Source organism: Choristoneura fumiferana, chromosome 5 (genome assembly GCF_025370935.1).
Source record: "Choristoneura fumiferana chromosome 5, NRCan_CFum_1, whole genome shotgun sequence".
NCBI classification, from domain to species: Eukaryota; Metazoa; Arthropoda; class Insecta; order Lepidoptera; family Tortricidae; genus Choristoneura; species Choristoneura fumiferana.
In genome coordinates this window covers 6,673,754-6,695,184 of record NC_133476.1, presented here as the reverse complement: position 1 = coordinate 6,695,184, position 21,431 = coordinate 6,673,754, and the positions used below count along the sequence as shown (strand labels likewise).

The window sequence follows — 21,431 nt, the reverse complement described above, 5'->3', positions numbered from 1 at the left end:
ATTCATAACATAAGCATTATATAATGTGACGTTTTAACTTACTTCTTTTTTCGCTTGTTTTTATCTTGAATATTGTTGACTCTCTCCTATATTTTATATAGGTAGGAACATGTTAATCTTATATATATTTTTTAAATTAACTTAATAATTTTTATACCTACTGCATTCATGCGCTCGAAAAACTTAATATTCCTACGGATAGTCAGGTAAAGATTGGACTGTCCAAGTAAAAAAATCAGAGTCAGTATACATAGAAGGGGTAGGGCTCACAGAGATTCTTCTATTTTAGCAATACGATCTCATTCTTCATCCTATCTAGTTTAACATTGCATTCTAATCGTGGCCAGAACGGAACAATATTCGAGATTTAAGCAACCGGACATCATGCACTTGTACTCTCGGTTGAAAGTAGTTTCCGCAACTTCTTGGGCCAGTCGCCCGCCAGCCGCGATCGCACCGCGTCGTATTTCGCAATGATATAAAACAAGTGTTGCATTTGTTTATACCAATATTGTTTTGTTTGTACCGGTTCGAAATGAAGTTGATTGTCTTTTTCTTGATAGTAGGCACTAATATCAGTGACAACGGCAGAGCATCTCTGGACAGTTTTGTGCCCATGAGCACTAATATACTTTTGGAGGATACTACGAAGAATGCAGGTAATGTTTACGTTACGTTTTTGGTTTCGTACTTGTATTTAACTAAGTGGAATAAGTTTCTTGAAAGATAATATTTGAGTCAAACAACTTTTACTTCTTGGCCTTTTTCCGCTGTTTTGCTTAGAGGTTGAGTTTCTTTACTTTCAGGATAAAAGTTAACATCCGTAATTTTTTGTTTAACCAACGGTTTCAACAACGAATTTTATTAATATTCGAACAAGTTGCCAGTTTAGCCGTAAATACTGACAATACAATTGTAATATTTTTAGGAATGAGGTTAGTAACTTTCCAAGAGCCTAATCGATACCGTGGTAGCTACTCAGAACTTGTAGGCATTAAACGTTTAGCTTGAATTTTATAATAAAGAGAAGTAGACGCAAGTAGTTTACCTAGTAATTATTATTCATCATCATCCCAGCCTATATACGTCCCACTGCTAATTATTATTACCTAACCTTAATTATTATATTTGTCAATGCATGTAACTTCTCAATAATTTTTCACACTAAAACATAAACATGAGTTTGAATAAAAAAAACCGCTTTGAAAATTCAGAAAAGCAATTTGGAATGTATCTACTTACAAAAGTAACTCATAATTGTAATTAAAATATTATTCAAGTTCAAAATAAGCAAGCAAGGGCAAAGATGGACGAAGGCCAAGACTCTTTAACATACAAGGTTGCCAGCGTATTTACACTCTAAATCTCACGTTGCAGACAAATCATGCTACCGACCTTGTAAATTCAACGTCAAACCACGACGGTGCCACTTTGATTTCAAAATCGAGCCAACGATCCAAGAAGATGGAAGACCAGCGATTACTGTGAATGGGATGACTCCAGGGCCGCCCATACACGTCTGCGTCAATGATGTTGTGATCGTTGTAGTTAGTAATAAGGTCCCAGGGCAAGATCTGGGTATACACTGGCATGGGATTGAGCAGAAAGGAACGCCGTTCATGGATGGAGTTCCAATGGTTACACAGTGCCCCATAAGTTATGGGTCAAGCTACAAATATAGCTTTAGAGCATCGTCACCGGGAACATTCTTCTATCACGCTGATTCAGGTAATTTGAAGAACTTGGAAACAAGTCTTGGTAGTTGCGCTTAAAACTTAAAAAAATCCTCGGTTTTGATGTATTACGTATTGCTTTTTTGATTATGATTAAGTACTTCTACAAGTACATACACAAGAGAGTTATGTAGTTATGTGTTATCATACAAACGGCCAAAATAGTTTTCTCCCCCTAAACGTAGACCAATGTTGGACATTTTTGATATTTTCTCAGTCAACACTAAAGCTAGATTCGTACGTTTCATTTTATTAAATATGCTCAGCGGCACAAAATTTGGCCCAACCTTCATACAAAATTACCGATTCTGCATACATTTCAGGGCCAGCTTTTTGCCGCTTAGTATGCTCAGTATATATTGAATAAACTCATTTTCTTCATGTTTCACCATCATCCATCATCCCAGCGTATATACGTCCTACTGCAGGGCAGAGGCCTCCTCTCAGAACAAGATGGCTTGGGCCATTTTCTTCATGTTTATCGTTTATATATTTTTTTTTATTCAACTGGTTGGCAAACGAGAAAGTGGGTCTCCTGATGGGAAGAGATCACCACCGCCCATAAATATCTGCAACACCAGGGGGATTGCAGATGCGGTGCCAACCTAGAGGCCTAAGATGGGATACCTCAAGTGCCAGTAATTTCACCGGCTGTCTTACTCTCCACGCCTAAACACAACAGTGCAAGCACTGCTGCTTCACGGCAGGATTAGCTTGCAAGATGATGGTAGCAATCCGGGCGGACCTTGCAACAAGGTCCTACCACCTTTTTATATACGAAACTTATTCCGGCGATCGTTTGTTTGGTAGGTACCTATTAACCATTATTTCGGAACAGAAAACGCACAAAAGTATCGAATTGATCAAAATAACGCATAAACGCATATAAGTATAGAATTGATCAAAATCAAAATCGATTGATATTTACAAATTGGAAAACATTATCACGATTTATATTGTAAAAGATAGTTATCGGTTTTATTTCAAAATCCTTTTATAAATTGAAATCCTGTGTCATAGACGACGTAACAATTCATTTTTGACTAAGTGGTTTACATTTTCTGTCTAGCTAGAAATTTTGCATACCTAGACATATGCTAATAAGTAACACTGAGTCGGCCATTTTTATACAAGTGGGTACTTATTAGACGATAGAACTTTCACACCACTCAAGATTAGAGTTGCATTTGGAGCCTCATTTAAAGTGATGACTTACTTTCTCATAGAAAGTTTCCTTTTCAGTCCAATTATTTATGAATTTCGTACAAAAATACAAATTTACTGAGTTAAGGTAAGTGACCTCTAATAAATCGACTGTCTATTTATGAATCCATTAAGAGAGACTAAAGACATAACATGTGACAATACGTTAAATAAAATAGAAAGTTATCTCTTACGATGAAGACGAAACAAACAAAAAAACCTCTTGTCAGCGGAAATAATAAAAGGGCAATGAAAAAGAAACCTCTAGAAATGTAAAAGAAAAACTTGATAAATTTCACTTTGGTATTTATGAGCTGCAAACGGCCAACCCAAATACAGTTGTTGTTGTAGATTTTGTAAGTAGACTATTTGTTAAATTAGTGTAAGCCTTGGTTCGTGAGCGCTGTTGTCGTTTTGTCGAGATGCTTTGGCAATGAAAGCGTCCATTCCACTGTAGTTTGCGTTGCAATGACCTGATTTTAAAGCCATTACAAGTGTTTTGGAATGCTACGGTAGACACGTGCTATTTCTTTGGTGAAATATATAGAACGTACTTCGTTTTGTGTTTTTAAGTGTTGAGATTGTATTTTTTTCCAATGATTCTTGCTGATTTTGCTCTTTTAACATAATGGAAAGTAAAGAATATTCCATACAGAAATTCATAGCATTCTTTTTAACATCATGTTTGAAAAGCCATACGAAATTGTGTAACGACTGAAAGCGACAAGGTACAAAAGTGATTACTTATTTATGACGTTGACTGTACTTGTTTACCAAAAAAAACACCTCGGTCACAGGTTTTGTTCAGTTCCAAAAATAGACGTACTTATTGTACAAAAATAAAGAAACAAACACAATTAACAAACGATGAGATACGTGCACAAAGGGGAACTTATCCTTTTAAGGGGTCTCTACTTGTCAACCTTTGAGTGAAGGGGAGCATTCAGAAGGTGTAAGCCACATTTCTCTCAAGCCTTCCTTGAACGATTTCACAGTGGTAGATTGCTTGATTGAGTTTGGTAACCGTATCCACTGCAAGATAGATTGCACTATGAGGGATAACTAATAATAGTTATAATTAAAATAATTAATTCTGCATACCCTATGTACCTAATATTCGCGATTTTCACTCATAAATTATAGCACTAAATATTGCCGAAATTCGATGAACTCGCGGACCTTAACGAACCGTTACTAGGGTGCTGTGTAGGCACAGCAATGTTTCTCATTTCTCGACAAATTACGTATTTTTGTTAATTCTAGTAAATCATCAAAGTGATGGTGTGTATGGAGCGTTGATAGTGAATCAGCCACAACCACTGGAGCCGCATTCAACGATGTATGACTACGACAGGAGCCAGGAGAACACACTGGTCGTTGCAGCCAAGTTCCCGGAACTGTTGACTGGTAACCTGGAGGACTACAGTCAATTGAAACCTAGTTCATTGTTGATTAATGGAATCGAGGATGATTTTAAGTAAGTTTTATTAATACTAACTGTTGCCCGCGACTCCGTCCGCGTAGAAGTATGAATTCTTAGACCTACCTACCGAATATACACAAAAAAATACATAAAAATCGGTCAAGCCGTTTTGAAGGAGTTTGGTCACAAACATTTTTGACCCGATAATTTTATATACTAGAAAGAAAGATGTAAAGTACCTATGTTTAAAAAACACTTTTGTCTTAAAGAAATTATTGGTTAGTCCAATTTAATAAGTTCCTTTAAGTTCCGTAACTTAAAAGTTAAAAAAGGTATTCATAGGATTACTTCGTTGTCCATCTGTCTGTAAGACTGTGATGTTCAGAAATGCGAAGAGGCATCAAGTTGTAATTAATATGAAATACTCTAAAATACCTACTTACCGAGTCTGCAATCCCTTGAATTTGCGAAAAACAATTTTCACGCGATCTTTTTCATGTTTCGACGTTTCGACTTTTGAAAGTGTATTTTAATGAAAAAACCGTGCCATGAAAATCTACGATATATTTTCAGTTGACGTTGAATTATGAAATTTAATCCAAAAGTAATATTAACAAGTAAATATATGTATGTAAATATTTTTTCCCTTGAATGCGCGCGTCAGACTTGAGCTTGACCGATTTTTTAATCGACTTTTATTCGTCAGAAAAGTGAAACAATAATTTTACAGGTATTCAACAATATAATTTAAATTTTTAAGAAAATAATATTGGAATTTGACCAAGGTCAAGAACCTGGTGATGAATTAATCTGTACATCTAGTGAGGTTCGAGCTATCACTGATAAAATCTTTATGCAATTTAGACAAGCACCTACGAACGTCGAAAAAACTATCACCGATATGGAAAAAAACCACCGTTGGTGGAACGCAGCATGCTGGGCGAGGTGTATTTTTGGCTGGAAAGAAAGTTTCTTCCGAACTCGTTAGTGGCGAAAACGCATACTATTTTATATGTGGATGATATCCATTTAACTTATGCAATTTATTAAAAAGCTATTCAGATGTCTGCAGCCATTTTGTTTCGAGAGATAACGGTAAAATTAGTAAAAATAGAATGCGCATTAATTATGTTTTGCGTCTGTTAAAAGTTGCTGTAGTAAAACTAAAGCAATTAAAACAATAAGCGAATGTGAAGTTCGCTGTCTTGATCCGACAACTGCGAGTTAGTTACAATCATGGTTACAATGTTAAGATTAGACGTACTTTGAGAGTCGGAAACTATAATAGTGGAAAGCAATTTTTTAACATTGACCTCACCTGATGTGACCGACTTTGTTAGATAGTTCGATATTTTATTTAATATACTCGTACCTATGTTAATTTAGTTATTTTGCTCCATGAACTAATATGACGTGACAAATAGTAAGTACCTAGTTCAGGGTCAATATAATCAAACAATTAATCACAACTTCTATTCTAAGTAAGAGTAGGTATGTCATATTGTTTGTGGTTCAATCACGCGTAAAGGATTGCACGGTTTTCTAAGGAAATTTATTTACCTGTACAACGTGTTTTCTTTGATTTTTGGATCAGTTCATTGATAGAAAATACTTGGTAATTAACTTTATGTCAAATCTAATTATGTTTTTCAGTAGGTACATTTTTTAATGTAGTATAACTTCACGGTCATTGTTAAAGTCAAATTGTAAAAATCACGGTGAGAGACATCAGAGAGATACAAAAAAACTAACTTTTTAGGGTTCCGTACCATAGAAAGCGGAAACGGAATCCTTGGATCATTTTGCAGCCAGTCTGTCTGTCTTGGCTGACCTACATTTACTATCAGTTGTGACTTTGATTCAAAAGTAACCGAGTAAAACTAAAGAAATTTGTATTTGCTTTTCAGACTCTTTGTGCTGCCTGGTTACGCCTATCGGCTGCGCTTGATCAACGCCATTGCTGTAAGCTGCCCGGTGGTCGTCAGCATCGACCAGCATGAGATGGCCATCATATCCACTGATGGCAAGCCAGTCAAACCATTTTCAACCAGCAGCGTCCAGCTTTATCCAGGTACTAGTTTTGAGCTTCGCCTTCAAGCTAATAAGAGGCTTTGTGCAAAATCAAGCTCATATTCTCAGTAATTAGCAGTGTCGAAATATCGAGCTGCTCTAAAATCAAGGTACGCGGAACCAACCCGGATTTAATTCATAAAATTAGCAATGCGTCTTGATATCCTTGTAAAGGCCCAGCGTTTAGAACATACCTCTAAGCAAAATCCATCTTTTATTGATTGATATTAAGGGGCTGTTTCACCATCCATTGATTAGTGTTAAATGACTGTTAATTGTGATGCCGTCCCCGTCTATTCGAACAAAAAAATAGAGACGGCAAGACATTTAACCGTCAGTTAACACTAATCAATGGATGGTGGAACAGCCCCTTAGTTTACAAATCTGGTTATCAATATTTGGCCAGGAACTTAAGAGGATAATATGGCATTCAGTCGGCTTGACCTGTATGCAGATTTACTAAGTTAATTATAGAAAAAAAACAGTTGCTTTTCCGGTACCGAATGTTAAGGTACTTTTGTTTTATCACTTTTCCGAATTGTTAAGCCAAAGTGGGTACTTAGAGTTACCGCTGGCAAATGCTACAGCCAAACTGTTGTAGTGTAGTGGTAATAAACTCTTTAAAGAGACGGTGGTGCAAGTTGTATGATAATAAAAACTTTAAAATGCGGTCACAGTAATACAGTAGGTACAGTCACCAGCACCGATATCTGACACAACAAGCGTGCATAAATATCTGATGCAACTATTTTCATGGCCGGTAGCACGTGTCAGATATTTTTGCACGCTTCGCTGTGGCAGATATTAATGCGGGTAACTGTACCTATCTACATATATAAACAAACACACACACGCTATATAAAACAATGCACGTCTTGTGAAAGGTTTCTTTCGTAAGTAATCATACCTATCCAATTTCCTCCCAATTAGTCAGTTTTCGTTACTTTTAGAAACAAATTCTCGCTCTCGCATCATATATGATTGCACTCATAAACTGAGGCCGTATGAAGTACGCGAGGGCTCAGAAGGCTACGCGGTGAAGCATTCATTTGCAATTCACCCAATAGTTATCGCATTAATAGATTTTTTTCAGGACCGAAGGCACTCAAATCTATTTAATGTAAATTAAATGAAACATCATGACCAGAGGCCGTATTGCCTAACGTTTCTGACGCTCGCGATCGCAATTATGTGACAGTTTTTGTATGCGAAATCTGTCATTTCATTGCGATCGCGAGCCTCAGAGCCTTCTTCTTCTTCCTCGTAGCCTTCTGAGCCCTCGCGTACTTCATAAAGAACCAATTAACACTAAGAATAACGGCCGAATGTACTTTATAAAGTACAAATTGCTAATTGAATAAAGAATTCTATGAATTTTGAAATAATGTCCAAAATAAAAAAGCAGGTCAACCACGTCTAGTCTAAAGCACGAAGTTTGTTAAAAAAAGTCAGGACTCAGGAGGATAGAGTTGGTTTCAAGTGTTTTAGACGATTCTTATTTCCACTACCACTCTCAGTACTAAATCCGATGTATTAACATCCGTGACCGCGTGGCCGCTGCAGTGTGGCCGAAACGTCAAGGTAATTATAGCGACATACGATCGGTGTGTGGCGTGTCCGGGAGTGTCAGTAATTAAAACTCCCCTTGTAATGTACTCGGATATATCTGCTAGTGAATGTAAAATAATTTAAGAACCAGTGACAGAAATCACGCTATTAGCGAGGTGAGATTCTATCTCAAACTAATTTTTTTTTTTTTATCTTCGCACAGTTGCAAAAGAATGCTCTACATTGATACGAAAGTGAAATTACTCTTTACATTTGGACATTCCATTTCACCAAATGATTAAATACTTAATCGAATATTTGATGCATAATACCATACAGCTAATAAAGCATAGTCATTCAAAGAAAGGTTACGAAACACCGGACCCTTTCAAACACATGTCTAATACCGTCATTATTGTCCATCGTAACAATAAAATTATTTGAAAACTGTCTATCTGTCGGACTCACACGCACACACGGACATCACGCTTCCTAATTAGACATGATGACCATAAACAATTTTGTGACCAAAAGACATGCAAACAATATGACTATAAGTTCGTAGGCGATCGCATTATTTAAGTCAAAGTTATGCTTATATTCTACGTTATTGACGGAGAAAGTTGATATAACGTCTTGGACGGTCAAGACTGCGTTTTCACTATTCCCCAGTAAATGTGAAAGGTGCGGAGTGAGTGTGCCGCTTTGCTTCATTCAAGAGTTAAGGTCAGCTTAAGAACGAGTTTCGTTTGTTTTCGTTTCACTTTCTATGATGTCTTTCGCTAAACGGCTGAATTGTCGTTTATATTACATGGTATCGTAATTTAAATGAAGGTTTGAAGACGCCATAATGCCATTACATTTACGTAACGGCTGCGCTATTTGCGTGTTTCCCAAAATAGCATCAAATAATTAGGGCCTATTACTTCCTATCATCGGAAACTCTAGATTTGTATTGCATAACGTCTATTGTTTGAAATCAACGCGATTTTTTGCGAATATTTTTATTTATTACGTGGATTAATGTTGATTATTTGACTTTAGGGGAACGTATGGATGTAGTGGTGCGAGCGAGTGAGAAGACGGGTGGGTATTGGGTTCGTGTGCATGGAAATGACGCCTGCGCAAACCTGAGTGCCCATGCTATGCTTGTATACTCGGGATTCAATTACACTGCCATGTTACACAATGGAATAGTAAGTATGATTTTATTTTAAAAAGTTAGGACTTCTTACATTCTACACCAAAGGTAGCACCTAACTTTCTGTTCAAAACTGAGACTGTAGACCGTACAATAAACAATAAATCACTATATTGCAACCAATGCTAAACTAGCCGGCAAATCTCCGGACTTAAACCGCTGAATGATAATGGTTACCTACGTATATTTATGATAACTTGATGAACTCGGTAACTCACGCTTAATATTACGTATACATTTAGTGGCTAGTTATTTTAAATCGTATTGTATTTTATACGTAGTTTTGAGGATCCCTAGTGGAGTACCAATTTAATTAAAGCCGTTGTTGTTTTAATTTATTTTATTTAGTCCATTCTTGTGATTCTGTTATGGTCCGGTTTAAATTGCATTTCGGTAATATTAATTCTCATTTCTTTTTCAGGAAGACGCAATACCCAAAGGTGATACAGACACCATAACATACGGTCAAACCTTAGAATCATCACAAGAAGCACCTATCATTATCCCCGCGAGATCCGTCGTCTTAAGCATTGACAGGAACATCTTGCAGTTCAAAGACACCGACAATGACTTTCGATACATTAGTGACGCAATACCGAAGAAGCCGTTCTTCCCAGCCTCATTATGTAAGACCACAAAGTATATTTCAGAACTATGTCATGTCAACACCTGCCCTGATTAATGACCGCACTGTTATAAATCCTAACGTGTCAACGCTGCGTGTGAATATTTTATTCATGTTTTGACATCGCACTAAACTTAATAGTTCGTATAGAAAATTTTTCGCGTTACAAGTTTTCTTTTGACTGCTGATAGGCTAATGGGAATAAGATAAATGGATTAGGTAGTTTATTATATTTCTGATTGCTAACCCAGATTAGTGAGAGAATGAGAGCTCTTACAAAGTCGTTACATGCGTAACAGTTTCGTTTAGGTTTCCAAACGTACAGAGACAAAGATGAATGAACTTACGATTATTTTTCAGTGTTCAGTGTTTAATGTCCTGTTTATTTATTATTATTAGGATGAAGCCAGTTACCCGCGACTTAGAACGCGAAAAACATGTTTAGCAGTTGAATTGAAATTTCGGGATTTTGTGAACATTCCCGCGGATTCTCCCGATCCCGTGGCAATATTAGGATTTAAAGTAGCCCATATTTTATTCCAGGTATCCATTATTCGCATAATGATGTTACATGTGACAATCCGTAGCAAAAGGGTCCTTATGGCAGCCTGCTATAAATACCCTTTTGCTACGGATTGTCACATATAAATTCATTAAGCCGTTTTAGTGTTAAAGAGCAACAAATTTTGAAAAACTTTTGAATTTAATTATTAGTAGTAAGATTATTTTTTCTGTTTCAGCACTTAAAGACAAAGGAGTTGTTCAAATAAACAAGAAGAGCTTCTTGTACCCCAACGTGCCTCTGTTAACAAGGCCGACTGACATTCGCAAAGAAATCAAGTGCATCGTCGGCAAAGAAGTGAAGAACCAAGAGCCGCAGTGTATGCTAGTCCTAGACGCTAACAGGGGAGAAATTCTGGAGCTCGTTTTGTTAAACGAAGGTAAACACTAAAACGTCAGGTCAGAGGGACGATGTTTGAAATCATATTGTGTAAATACTACCAGGAAGTGGTAATTGTGGATTAATCTAGGTACGAGTATAGTATTAGGGGTCTAGCTTCGGAATGCGAGATAATAACATAGAAACTCGTATAGACCTTTATTTTAACATTCTTAAAACTCTTACTTCATTAACTTCATTATTTGACCCGTTGAATATTTTTAATGGTAACAGAAATAAAAAATACCACGTTCTATTGTTTAAATAACTGGATTAAATAGGCTATTTGACAATACCTATACTTGGTTTGGATAGGTATTTAACTAAATATAAACAAAACAACGTCAATTGGTGTCTTAAATATTGAAATTCCCCATTAAACTATTTAAACATTTACATTTCTGTATTGAAGTACACTAGTCTACTTTGTATTACAATTATAGATAAGTAAAATGTACCAAATCTGGCAGCTGAAGTTTGTTTACATTTAGTTAATTACCTAAACGTTTGAAGTATAAATGGACATACTTTTTATAGCGATTCCATTGCACATTTTATGTAATAATAATAATATACTAAATTTTTTTTTAACTTTTTTTTAATGTACCACTGTCGGCGTGACTACAGCTTTCTAGTACTAACGGTCTCTGAGCTTACCCGTGGACAGACAGACGGACAGACATGGCGAAACTATAAGGGTTCCTAGTTGACTACGGAACCCTAAAAAGGACCGGAAAACAAAAAAAGCGCAAAGGCGGACTTATCCCTTATAAAGTCGTGGGTTAACTAACTTTTATATTTATATCACTTCATTTGAGAGTAGATCTGTGCCCAACAGTAAACGCACATTGATTAGAAATGATGATTGTCTTATAGGTGAAAGCTTCATGAAATTAAAATTTCCGATTTATTATAATTAGTAAAAAGCTATTTTCTACAAATATATCAGATGATAACTTGATTTTTTAAGATCTTGAACTTGGAACGTACTTTCTTATATGTTTTTTTAATGTTTAGCGGTCGTTTTAATATTTCATGTTGCAGTTCGGCCATTACAAAAGACTTTCAATCATGCCACTTTTTCCTCGTTTCAAAAAATTGTAATGAGTATGATTAGCTTGAAGTAATTCATTTTGGTCCGGCTATTACATAGACATTGATAATTATCATGTAATTTTTTTCTGGTCTCTGAAATTATAACTTTAAATAGTATATTTTGTTGCAAATATCGAACTTAAATTAACTTTTACGGTTACAGGTTTTGGCAGCAACGATTCGTTCACATTCCATCTTCATGGATATAGCATGCAAGTAGTGGCTTCATGGCAAAGAGGAAACGACGAACCAATTTCAAAAGAGGAATTCCTAAAGCTTGATACGGAAGGAAGTGTTAAGAGGTGAGGATGACAGGTTTTGATATATATAATAATTGTATGTACTTAGTGAACTATACAACACACGTCATCGTCGAAGCTTATTCAGTACATACAATTAATAGAAAACTAGGATTATGTGTCTTAGGGTCGCTTGCACGGTCTACGATAAAAAAATTGGTCAAACTGAACTAGGGATTACATTTCTATAATGATGTTAGTTAATTGTGGGTTCGCAATTGACTTGGAGGTATATAGGTTGTTTTGAAATTAATCTAGAATATTTCAGAAAATGGTTGAGCAAATTTGACTGAAGTCCGCATGGGATTTTTTCATCGTTTGATTTAAACTGTACAAATAGACACGCCTTTGACGCGGTACATTTTGAAAATTGACCAATATACCAAAACAAGCTGTTGCTCGCAACTTTATCTGCGGAGAATTCTCTTATCGTTAACCGGCGAAAACTACCTATGTAATTTTCCGAGATAAAAACTATCCTATGCCTTTTCCAAGGTCTGAAACCTTATCCATACCAAATTTAATCTGAATCAGGTAAGCGGTTTTAGCGCAAAGAGGTAACAAATACTCGTACACAGCAGATAGATAGCGTTATCTTTACATTTAAAGATTCGCCGACTTCAATTAAAAAATAGTGTAAAAGTAACAGAAGGTATCCAGTCAAACTTGCCCAATCATCCGCTGAAATATTTTGGATTCATTTCCTATCATTGTTTTTATTTAGTTTGTGGTGAACCGCGCAAGTTCATCTAGCTGTCTGTAACTTAACAAAAGCGATTTAAAAAATATCTAGGTCTAAAAGCCATTGCATTTATTCACAGGAATCTCCAGACACCACCCCTGAAAGATACAATAGTGGTTCCAAACAAGGGATTCACCATAGTCCGAATTAAGGTCGATCGCGGTGGAAGCTGGATGCTGGAGTGCAGGTCCTGTGGGTTAGCCTCCTTACCCACAGCCTTGATCATCAACGTCCCAGAAACTTTGCCAAAATCATTATTAAATTCTATCCCGAAGTGCGGAAATTACAAACCTCCAGATGTTCTCCTTAATTAGTTTATTACAAAAGACTGATTGTGAATTTTTGTACAAACATTTAGAAAATGTGTTTAGGGATACTCAATTCGTTGTATAAGTAATTTAATTAAGTATTTCATGACGAAGGTACCAAATCTTTTCACTGATCTTATTCACTTTACTTTGCGATACTTTCACGTAAAATTTTAGTATTTTTGCTCAATAATCCTGAGTTTCAACTGCGTTGAATGCTTACAAATAACTTTTACAAAAATATATAGAGCAGGCGCCAAGGGAAGTTGCGTATGCTAATTAGGGGACCGCATTCTATGAATAGTTTTGAACTCAAGAAAAGCTTGTAAGTAAATTATGATTCTGAATGTTGCCAGGAGATCCGGTGGTCCATTTTTTTATACCCCATCCTTTAAAACATCATGTAAATGGACTGAAAAAAATGCTTTTGGAATATTTTAATAACTAATTTCGTGATAACATTCATTTTTACAAGCTTTTTTACATATACCGAGTCACTTGATAACTTTTATTTTTAATAATAAGAAAAAAAGTATTTAATAAAAAAATATTTTTAATACAAGCTTTTTTTCTGACTGTACTGTTTGTTGATTGTACTTTTAGTGTCATCTAAACTACATTTCCGTGCCAAATTTCAAGTCGATGCCATTAACCGTTGAAGAGTTCCGTCTTTCAGAGACGATCCTAGTTAGACCACAAGGATGTTACTACCCGATTATTATATTGTCATCAGATTTACACAAGTATGTCAAATTTCAAGTCAATCTGGCAACTGAAAGTGGGTCAAATTCAACTTGCAAGATTTAACCCGCACATTTGTACATACAGACATAACATACATACATTGCAAGTTAAACGAAAGCTTGTAAAAATGGGATATTGTCAGGAAAATAATTATTAAAATGGTTTAAAAGCATTTTTTCAGTACATTCACATGATAGCTTAGGAGTTCAGGTATAAAAAAAATGTATCACCGGACCTCCTGGCAATATTCAGAATCATAATTTACAAGCTTTTCTGAGTTCAAAACTATTCACAGAATGCGGTCCTCTAATATTTTGCATACACACACAACTCCCTCCAGAACCCGCTCTAATAGTAATATAAGGTAATACGTAAAGTAAAGCAAAGTGTTGGTAGGCCTACCATATGGTCGTCTGGCTGAAATTGCGGGAAATCATTGGCTGCGGGCAGGACGAGACCAATCGTGGTGGAAATCCTTGGGGATGGCCTATGTCCTGCAGTGACGATAGTGATTAAGTAAATAATGAATTCATCAATTATATTGATAAACATGAGGGTAATCACGATAATTGTGATTTTTTACAATAATTATACGAAATAAAAGGTAGGCTAAAATTGAATATATTTATTAATAAAATTAATAAAGTGTTCTACTTTTGTGTACACCGTTGGTGCACCCTTTTCACCACAAGGAGTTACGCCCCACGATACAACACCTACTACAACTGGAGTTGCTTCTCTTTTTTTATCACCTTTGCTTTGTGGTAACGATAAAGGATAATGATCTTCAATATGATTGTCTTCATCATTAATCTCTTCAAATTTCGGTATAAGCTCGATTAAAGGTCCACCAGAATCTCCACTGCATGCCGACACTCCACCAGTTATAGGCCCAGTGCAGATATTAGAAGCTTCATCAAGGGCATTAATTTCGCCTGCTTCCTTGATATTATCAACAGCTTTGTAGCAATCTGTCAAACCATTTTACATTATTTTATGTATAATGAAATGTTTTTGAGAATAACAATAACCATACGAAAATACAAACTGAAATATAGATGCACAGAAAAACCAGAAAAATAAGACCAGCACTGGGAATCGAACCCAGGTCCTCAGCATTCCGTGCCACGTGCTATACCGCTACACTACTGCTGGACAACGGTACAGACACGAATTTCCCCTATGCACCACATATCTCAGAATGTTTGTTTCTTATTTAGCCACTTAAGCAGTGACGCTAGCGACATCTATACCGTAGCCCTCATCGAGAAACTTTCGGCACTCCATTGGAACTAACCGCTCACCCGGACAAGAGATATCGTTATTAAGCAATCAAATTAAGATTGGTTTTTTGGAATCTTTTTGTATTTTTTATTTCAATCCCAAATTTTTACTTTTACGGTCATTCCGTAAAACCTAAATTGAAAATACAAACCCAGCACTGGGAATCGAACCCAGGTCCTCAGCATTCCGTTCCACGTGCTATACCGCTACACCACTGCTGGACAACGGTACAGACACGAATTTCCGCTATGCACCACATATCTCACACATATCGTGGGTTCAAACCCCGGCTCGCACCTCTGAGTTTTTCGAAATTCATGTGCGGAATTACATTTGAAATTTACCACGAGCTTTACGGTGAAGGAAAACATCGTGAGGAAACCTGCACACAAACCTGCGAAGCAATTCAACGGTGTGTGTGAAGTTCCCAATCCGCATTGGGCCTGCGTGGGAACTACTGCCCAAGCCCTCTCATTACGAGAGGAGGCCTGTGCCCTGCAGTGGGACGTATATAGGCTGGGATGATGATGATGATGATGACCACATATCTCAGCTTGTTTGTTTCTTATTTTATTTTTTTGTTTCAATTTAGGTTTTACGGGATGACCGTAAAAGTAAAAATTTGGAATTGAAATAAGAAATACAAAAAGATTCCAAAAAAACAATCTTAATAACCATACGCGTTACTGATTACCATATTGTTTAAACACGTAATTAATTAAAAGCCGTGGTAGCCTAGTGGTTTCACCCATGGCCTCTCAAGCAGAGAGTCATGCATGGCATCGAGCCTCGTTCGAGCTCGGGCTTGCCGGAGTTTTCAAAATGTATTTGCAAAATTACATTTGAAATTTACCATGACCTTTATGAAGAAGGGAAAACGTCGTGATGAAACGTGCACTCACTTGCGAGTCAATTTAGTTGTGTAAAGTTCCCAATCTGCTCTGGGTCTCCGTGGGAACTACGGCCCATGCCCTCTTATTCTGGGAGGACAGCACTGGGATGTGTATAGACCTAAACGATGATATGACATGACATGCCACTATGTTAGCTTTACAGTGATACAGATCAAAATGTTTGCTGACATAATCATGCAGTGAACGGTCTTTTAAAAGTGTACAACTTATTGTCACACAAACAAATGAAGCTGTTTAGAACCTATTGAGTTTTAGAACCTATTGAGTTTTAACCTACTCACCTTTATAGGGAAGGTATGTAACGTTAACTTCCTGCAAATACTTTGGTAGATCAGGAAAGAATGTGGTTGTTCTCAGGACGCCCCAACCAGTCAGTTTCAGAGGGTGCTCGTACGTTGTTTTAAAATGGACCGGTAACCGTGCAGGCTTCACGTATTTTGTAAACTTAAATGGACTGCTTGTATGAAGTACTGCTATATCATTTGGTCCAATTTCGCTTAAAAAAAAGAACGTATGAATGTGAATTAAAGTTAAACCACGTCCATTTATTTTATGTGAAACTGCAAAGCAACGTAGTATACCTTATTAAGTGAGTGAGTGAGTGGTTTGCTATTTGAAATTAATAATTGTGACAAAAACTCTCAAGTATTTGCTACCCAACTGCCCGACGGAGGGTTATGATTTCGAGTGTATGTACGTATGTATGTGTATTTCTTTAGTCTTCTCTGCAGCCTAAACGGGTGGGCGAATTTTAATATAATTTGTCGGAGTGACATAGGGCATTTAGTATTTCAATATGGCGTCTACGAGTATGGCCTCTGCCATAAAAAAAGATTAAAAAGAATTGTATCCTAACAATAATGGGTTTCAAATGAGAGTAAAAACTTGCTACCATTTTCACAGAAATATAAAAAGCCTGAAATAAGACTATAATTGCTATTAATAATTGCGCAGGAATGCGTGAAAAAGGCGCACGTGCTTAGTGTTTCGGAGATACTTAAAATCTAAAGGCTTTACTTCCTGAAATCGGGATGAGGAATGCGTTGGTCGACTGTGACTATTTGGGTGCCTGGCCCAAATTTGGACGCCTGAGCCTCATGGGCGTTGGAGGCACCGGCTATAGCGTCCATAGGAAACCATTTTATCAGGAACGATCCTGGTATACAGTGAGCGGCTGTCAGTATCTAGAATAATTAAAACAAAACATATTGTTCATACTGCTGTGATTGACATTGACGATAGCTTAGAGATAGCTGTTATATAGAGTAGATCGGGGCCGTATTGTCTAATGCGCGGACATTTGTGATTAATTTCGATATCTTTTTATACCCTCCTTATTCTACATTAGCAGAAAGAAGTTGCGAAAGCGGGAATCCTTTCGACTGCCATAAATTTATAGGTCATAATGTAACGTTTGTCATAATTATTGTTAGTCATTTTTTTCCCCGTTGATACCATACATTTTTCATAAATTTTTAAATAGTCATCCTGTAGAAAAACAAAAAGAAAAAGATATTGATATATTTTGGTTAGGTTAGGTTTGTTTTATAACAATTCTGAAAAATAAATGGTTTAAAAAAAGAGTTATGTCGAACATTACACTATGACAAACATTACATTATGACTAAAAATTTTCGTCCAGTCGATATAGAAGACCTTCACGTTTTTTTTACAGTGACATATTTTCGCGTTAGTTATATTATTATTATTTTTCCGAATATTTTCACATTGTCATCAGAGCTATGTATGATTGCCAAGTTTCGTGTCATTAACAACGTAAGAAGTACGTAAAAATCAAGTTCGAAGATATACATTACATTCATACATAATCAGATACATAATTATAAGTGAGCCCTTGAGCTAGAAACCTGAAACTTTGCATAGAGTTTTTCTTTATGACGGAGACAGGGAATAAAGATTACTTACCCAGTTCTCATTTAGCAGTGTGCCACCACAGATATGAGCACGGACTATGAAGAACCTCGTCTGCAGGGAGACGAGGTATGGATGTTTCGAGGGAGTTGTGCTGTGACCCCCGATCAACTTACCTTCCGGCTGATCCCAGTCCTTAGGTAGTGCTGAGGAGAAGCCAACTAGTACGTTACAATGAACTATACCTAAACAATGACATGTTCACCAGCGACCTTTTTCTTCCTCTTCTTCTTAGATTTTTTGGGTGAGCAAAGTAATTGTTTGTAGTTCATGGATATGGACCCCCATAAAATAACGCCTGATTGAATTAATTAACCACCCGAGTTTTTCATCGATTTTTGACAAGTTTTGAATCGTTACCTTTGCACTACAGATAGAATTATAAGTCAAACGGCTATCGGTTCTCCAATTTTTTATTTCCATTTTTGTCTACCGGATTAAAAAAAAATGAATACTTAATTTTGTATGATTTTTTTAAACATTGTCTGAAAAAAAAACACTTATTTCGTATCTCTATTGACGTGAAAGATCTAACATATACGAAATCTATTATCAGTTTTTTGGCCTAAAATTGTTTAACTTTGATGCCAAATATCTCGAAAACAATGAACTTTGAAGTAAATATGGGAAACTATATTGCTTGAAGCCGTTGTTTTAATATAATAAGCTACAAAAAACATTAGAAAACTAAGGAATTCAGATTGAAGGTCATTGGGGCATGGGATCCCCTTAATACGGTTTACTTTCATAAGTAGGTATTATTGCTTGCAAGTGAAGTATGGATATCAACTCCTTTGATTGGCTGGGGGGGTTCTGTATGTTAATAATCGCTTCTGTGGGGGGCATTGGAAAGTAGGTACAATATTATGACTAACGATTCTGGGTTTAGATATTATGACTGACAATAAGTTTCTTAGTGAGTCGGCATCTACATTTTGTGATTTACTTACTTTTTTATTGATGTTGTAGACTTTTTTACTTAATATTATTTTGAAGTTTTATTCATTAGAGTCAATAATCGCCACAGGTTTTTTACCTTCCGTTAATAGAATACAAAAACCCTTTGACTTTAAATATTACTTTAAAAGTTTTAAAAAAAACTTACATTTATTGATTCTAGAGTAAAAATATTTGTAAGTTACATTGATACACTTACCTCCGAAAATCCCCGAATATGTCAGTAATAAAACGTAATTAACGTTAAGCTTCATCGTAATGAAAAAAATAGTATAATTCAGCCCTATCTAAAGTGTTTTTAAGCCAAGTGTGAAGTGTCAATAACATGCAAAAATGTTTATATTTGTGCTGGCATTGCTCTAAAATCTATGAACAAGAGTTGTTAACAACCTTTATTTTTCACATGGCTTAGAAATGCTACACAAGTTGTTAATTAAATAAATGAAAACCAGAAAAGAGTTTGCTCACAATCGAGGGTAGAGTCGATTACACTAAGTTTTATATGTGACGAGTCTAAAAGTTACGAATGCAACATGCGCCAATATTTTTTTTTAGCGTGGTTGCATAGGTACCTACTGTTTAGATAATTTAATACTGGCCGTTTTACTTATGTTCTTCTTAAAGCGTCGAAGTATAACTGACAAATACAAATTATGAGTGTGAAGTTAGAAATCAAGTAGAATTATTGAGTTAACAAAACACAAATATTTTTTAAATAACGAAGGTATTAGAAAATAAATAAAATTAAGTAACTTAAAATGAAAAAATATTTATGTGGTGTCTGTGGTTTTCAGTTATTTTAACACCTTGTACCTACACCAACCTATCCACAAAAACCCAAAAACTAACGCAACTTCTAATGTGTACACACTTACTTACGAAACATAATTAAAGTCAGCCAGTCGGTAATAATATTTCTAGAAACTATTCAGTATAATAATATATAAGTTTTAGGTACCTACAAATTTATATTTGTAAGTGTTTACATTTGTTTATTTTGTTTTAGTTAATGTCACGAATATTTTTTTTATCATCATTAGGTAAGTATATTGTAGATTGTGATTAGAAATTATAGGTTTTATTAATACGACTTAGCAGCGGTTGAGACCTTGTATTACACGTTATTCGACATTTTACATGGAATTGGTCTAAATGAGTAATTAATTAGAAATTACAAAATGTGGCGAAAATTGGTAATTGCTATTTACGAATTTGTAGAATGTCTCTAGACTTGAATGTTCGGTCTTATATTATAATTATAGATAGAAGAATAGTTTTACAATGATACCTCTCGCACTTGCATGTTGGCTTAAAATACATGCATAAGTTCGTAGTAGGTAAAGAGCACTTAATTATAATTATGTATGTAGCTTGAGTAATCAGTATTTTTCAAAAAGTTGTCCCGTCAGCATATTGATAAGAAATTTTGTTGTCAAGAAATGATTAACACTAAGAACGAGATCATAAAACATAAACTGCATAAAACATCCAAAATTTCTTGACGTCAGGAAAACGTCACGACATCTTGTGAGGAAAAAATCGTAATTTACTACATCGAAACTTTGTATTGAATCCAACAATAAAGATTATCTGACTTTTTATCACAAGGTTTTGTGTATTTAAACACAATATTACTTATTTTTTGTGAAACTGTGACAACTTTTTGAAAAATAGTCTAATATCAATTGACGATAAAACAATACCAAGGTTTACTACATACATGCTGTTACAGAATGAAGAGACAATACACCGCATAAGGTACTTAGGGCATTATTATTATTTTTACAGGGATTATCGGAAAATGCCTCTACCATAGTGTTTGCTATAGAGCTATTTTATGTCCATATAAATGGTGCCTAAGGTGTAGCACCCCGCTATTTTAATGCTCAAATATTTGGCGTAGCTCTAAATGATACCTACTGCATCAAACTCATTTTGTGTATCGAGGATGCGGGTTATTACAATATAAGGACAAACGATAAGAATAAAATGATGAAGTTTGTAAACAATATACTAAGAGTAATTAACCTGTAAAGTTGCCGTTTTGTCCAACTAGTTACTTTGAATGAGCAGCAATTTTGTGGATAAATATGTCTAAACCTAAACGAATATACTTATAAGGATTTGATTGCTTGCATACTTGTAATAGACAAATTTTAAAATGACTAAAATTACTTGATGTATAGAAGCTATATTATTCGTGAGTTCCGGCGGGACGCTGAGGAAGATGCAAGAAAAAGCTAAATTGATTATAGCGAAGTTAACTTTTTTTTACATAAAATTCACCGTGATTATCTCACGGGGCAGATATTTGTATAAAAAATACGAATGTTTGTTCTCGGGTCCGCTTAGTACCCAAAACACAAGCTTTACTAAGCTTACTTTGGGACTAGGTCAATGAGGGCTATCGCGT

At 35.7% G+C, this 21,431-nt stretch overlaps 2 protein-coding genes across 2 annotated transcripts; one reads left to right on the top strand and one right to left on the bottom strand.

Annotated features, from left to right (window-relative positions):
- The first annotated feature begins 410 nt into the window (after positions 1 to 410).
- Positions 411 to 14,503, top strand: LOC141427995 (uncharacterized). The gene is made up of 9 exons (XM_074087639.1): positions 411 to 659; positions 1,378 to 1,728; positions 4,200 to 4,413; positions 6,267 to 6,430; positions 9,022 to 9,173; positions 9,600 to 9,804; positions 10,544 to 10,744; positions 12,002 to 12,140; positions 12,959 to 14,503. Exons 1-9 carry the CDS (start codon positions 536 to 538, stop codon positions 13,191 to 13,193), a joined length of 1,785 nt encoding a protein of 594 aa, XP_073943740.1. The 5' UTR covers positions 411 to 535; the 3' UTR covers positions 13,194 to 14,503.
- Positions 14,504 to 14,525: 22 nt separating this feature from the next.
- Positions 14,526 to 19,272, bottom strand: LOC141427709 (kallikrein 1-related peptidase b3-like). The gene is made up of 6 exons (XM_074087303.1): positions 19,218 to 19,272; positions 18,056 to 18,246; positions 17,147 to 17,313; positions 16,827 to 16,861; positions 16,411 to 16,710; positions 14,526 to 14,902 (listed from the first exon to the last, which is right to left on the bottom strand). Exons 1-6 carry the CDS (start codon positions 19,270 to 19,272, stop codon positions 14,541 to 14,543), a joined length of 1,110 nt encoding a protein of 369 aa, XP_073943404.1. The 3' UTR covers positions 14,526 to 14,540.
- Between the last annotated feature and the right edge of the window lie 2,159 nt (positions 19,273 to 21,431).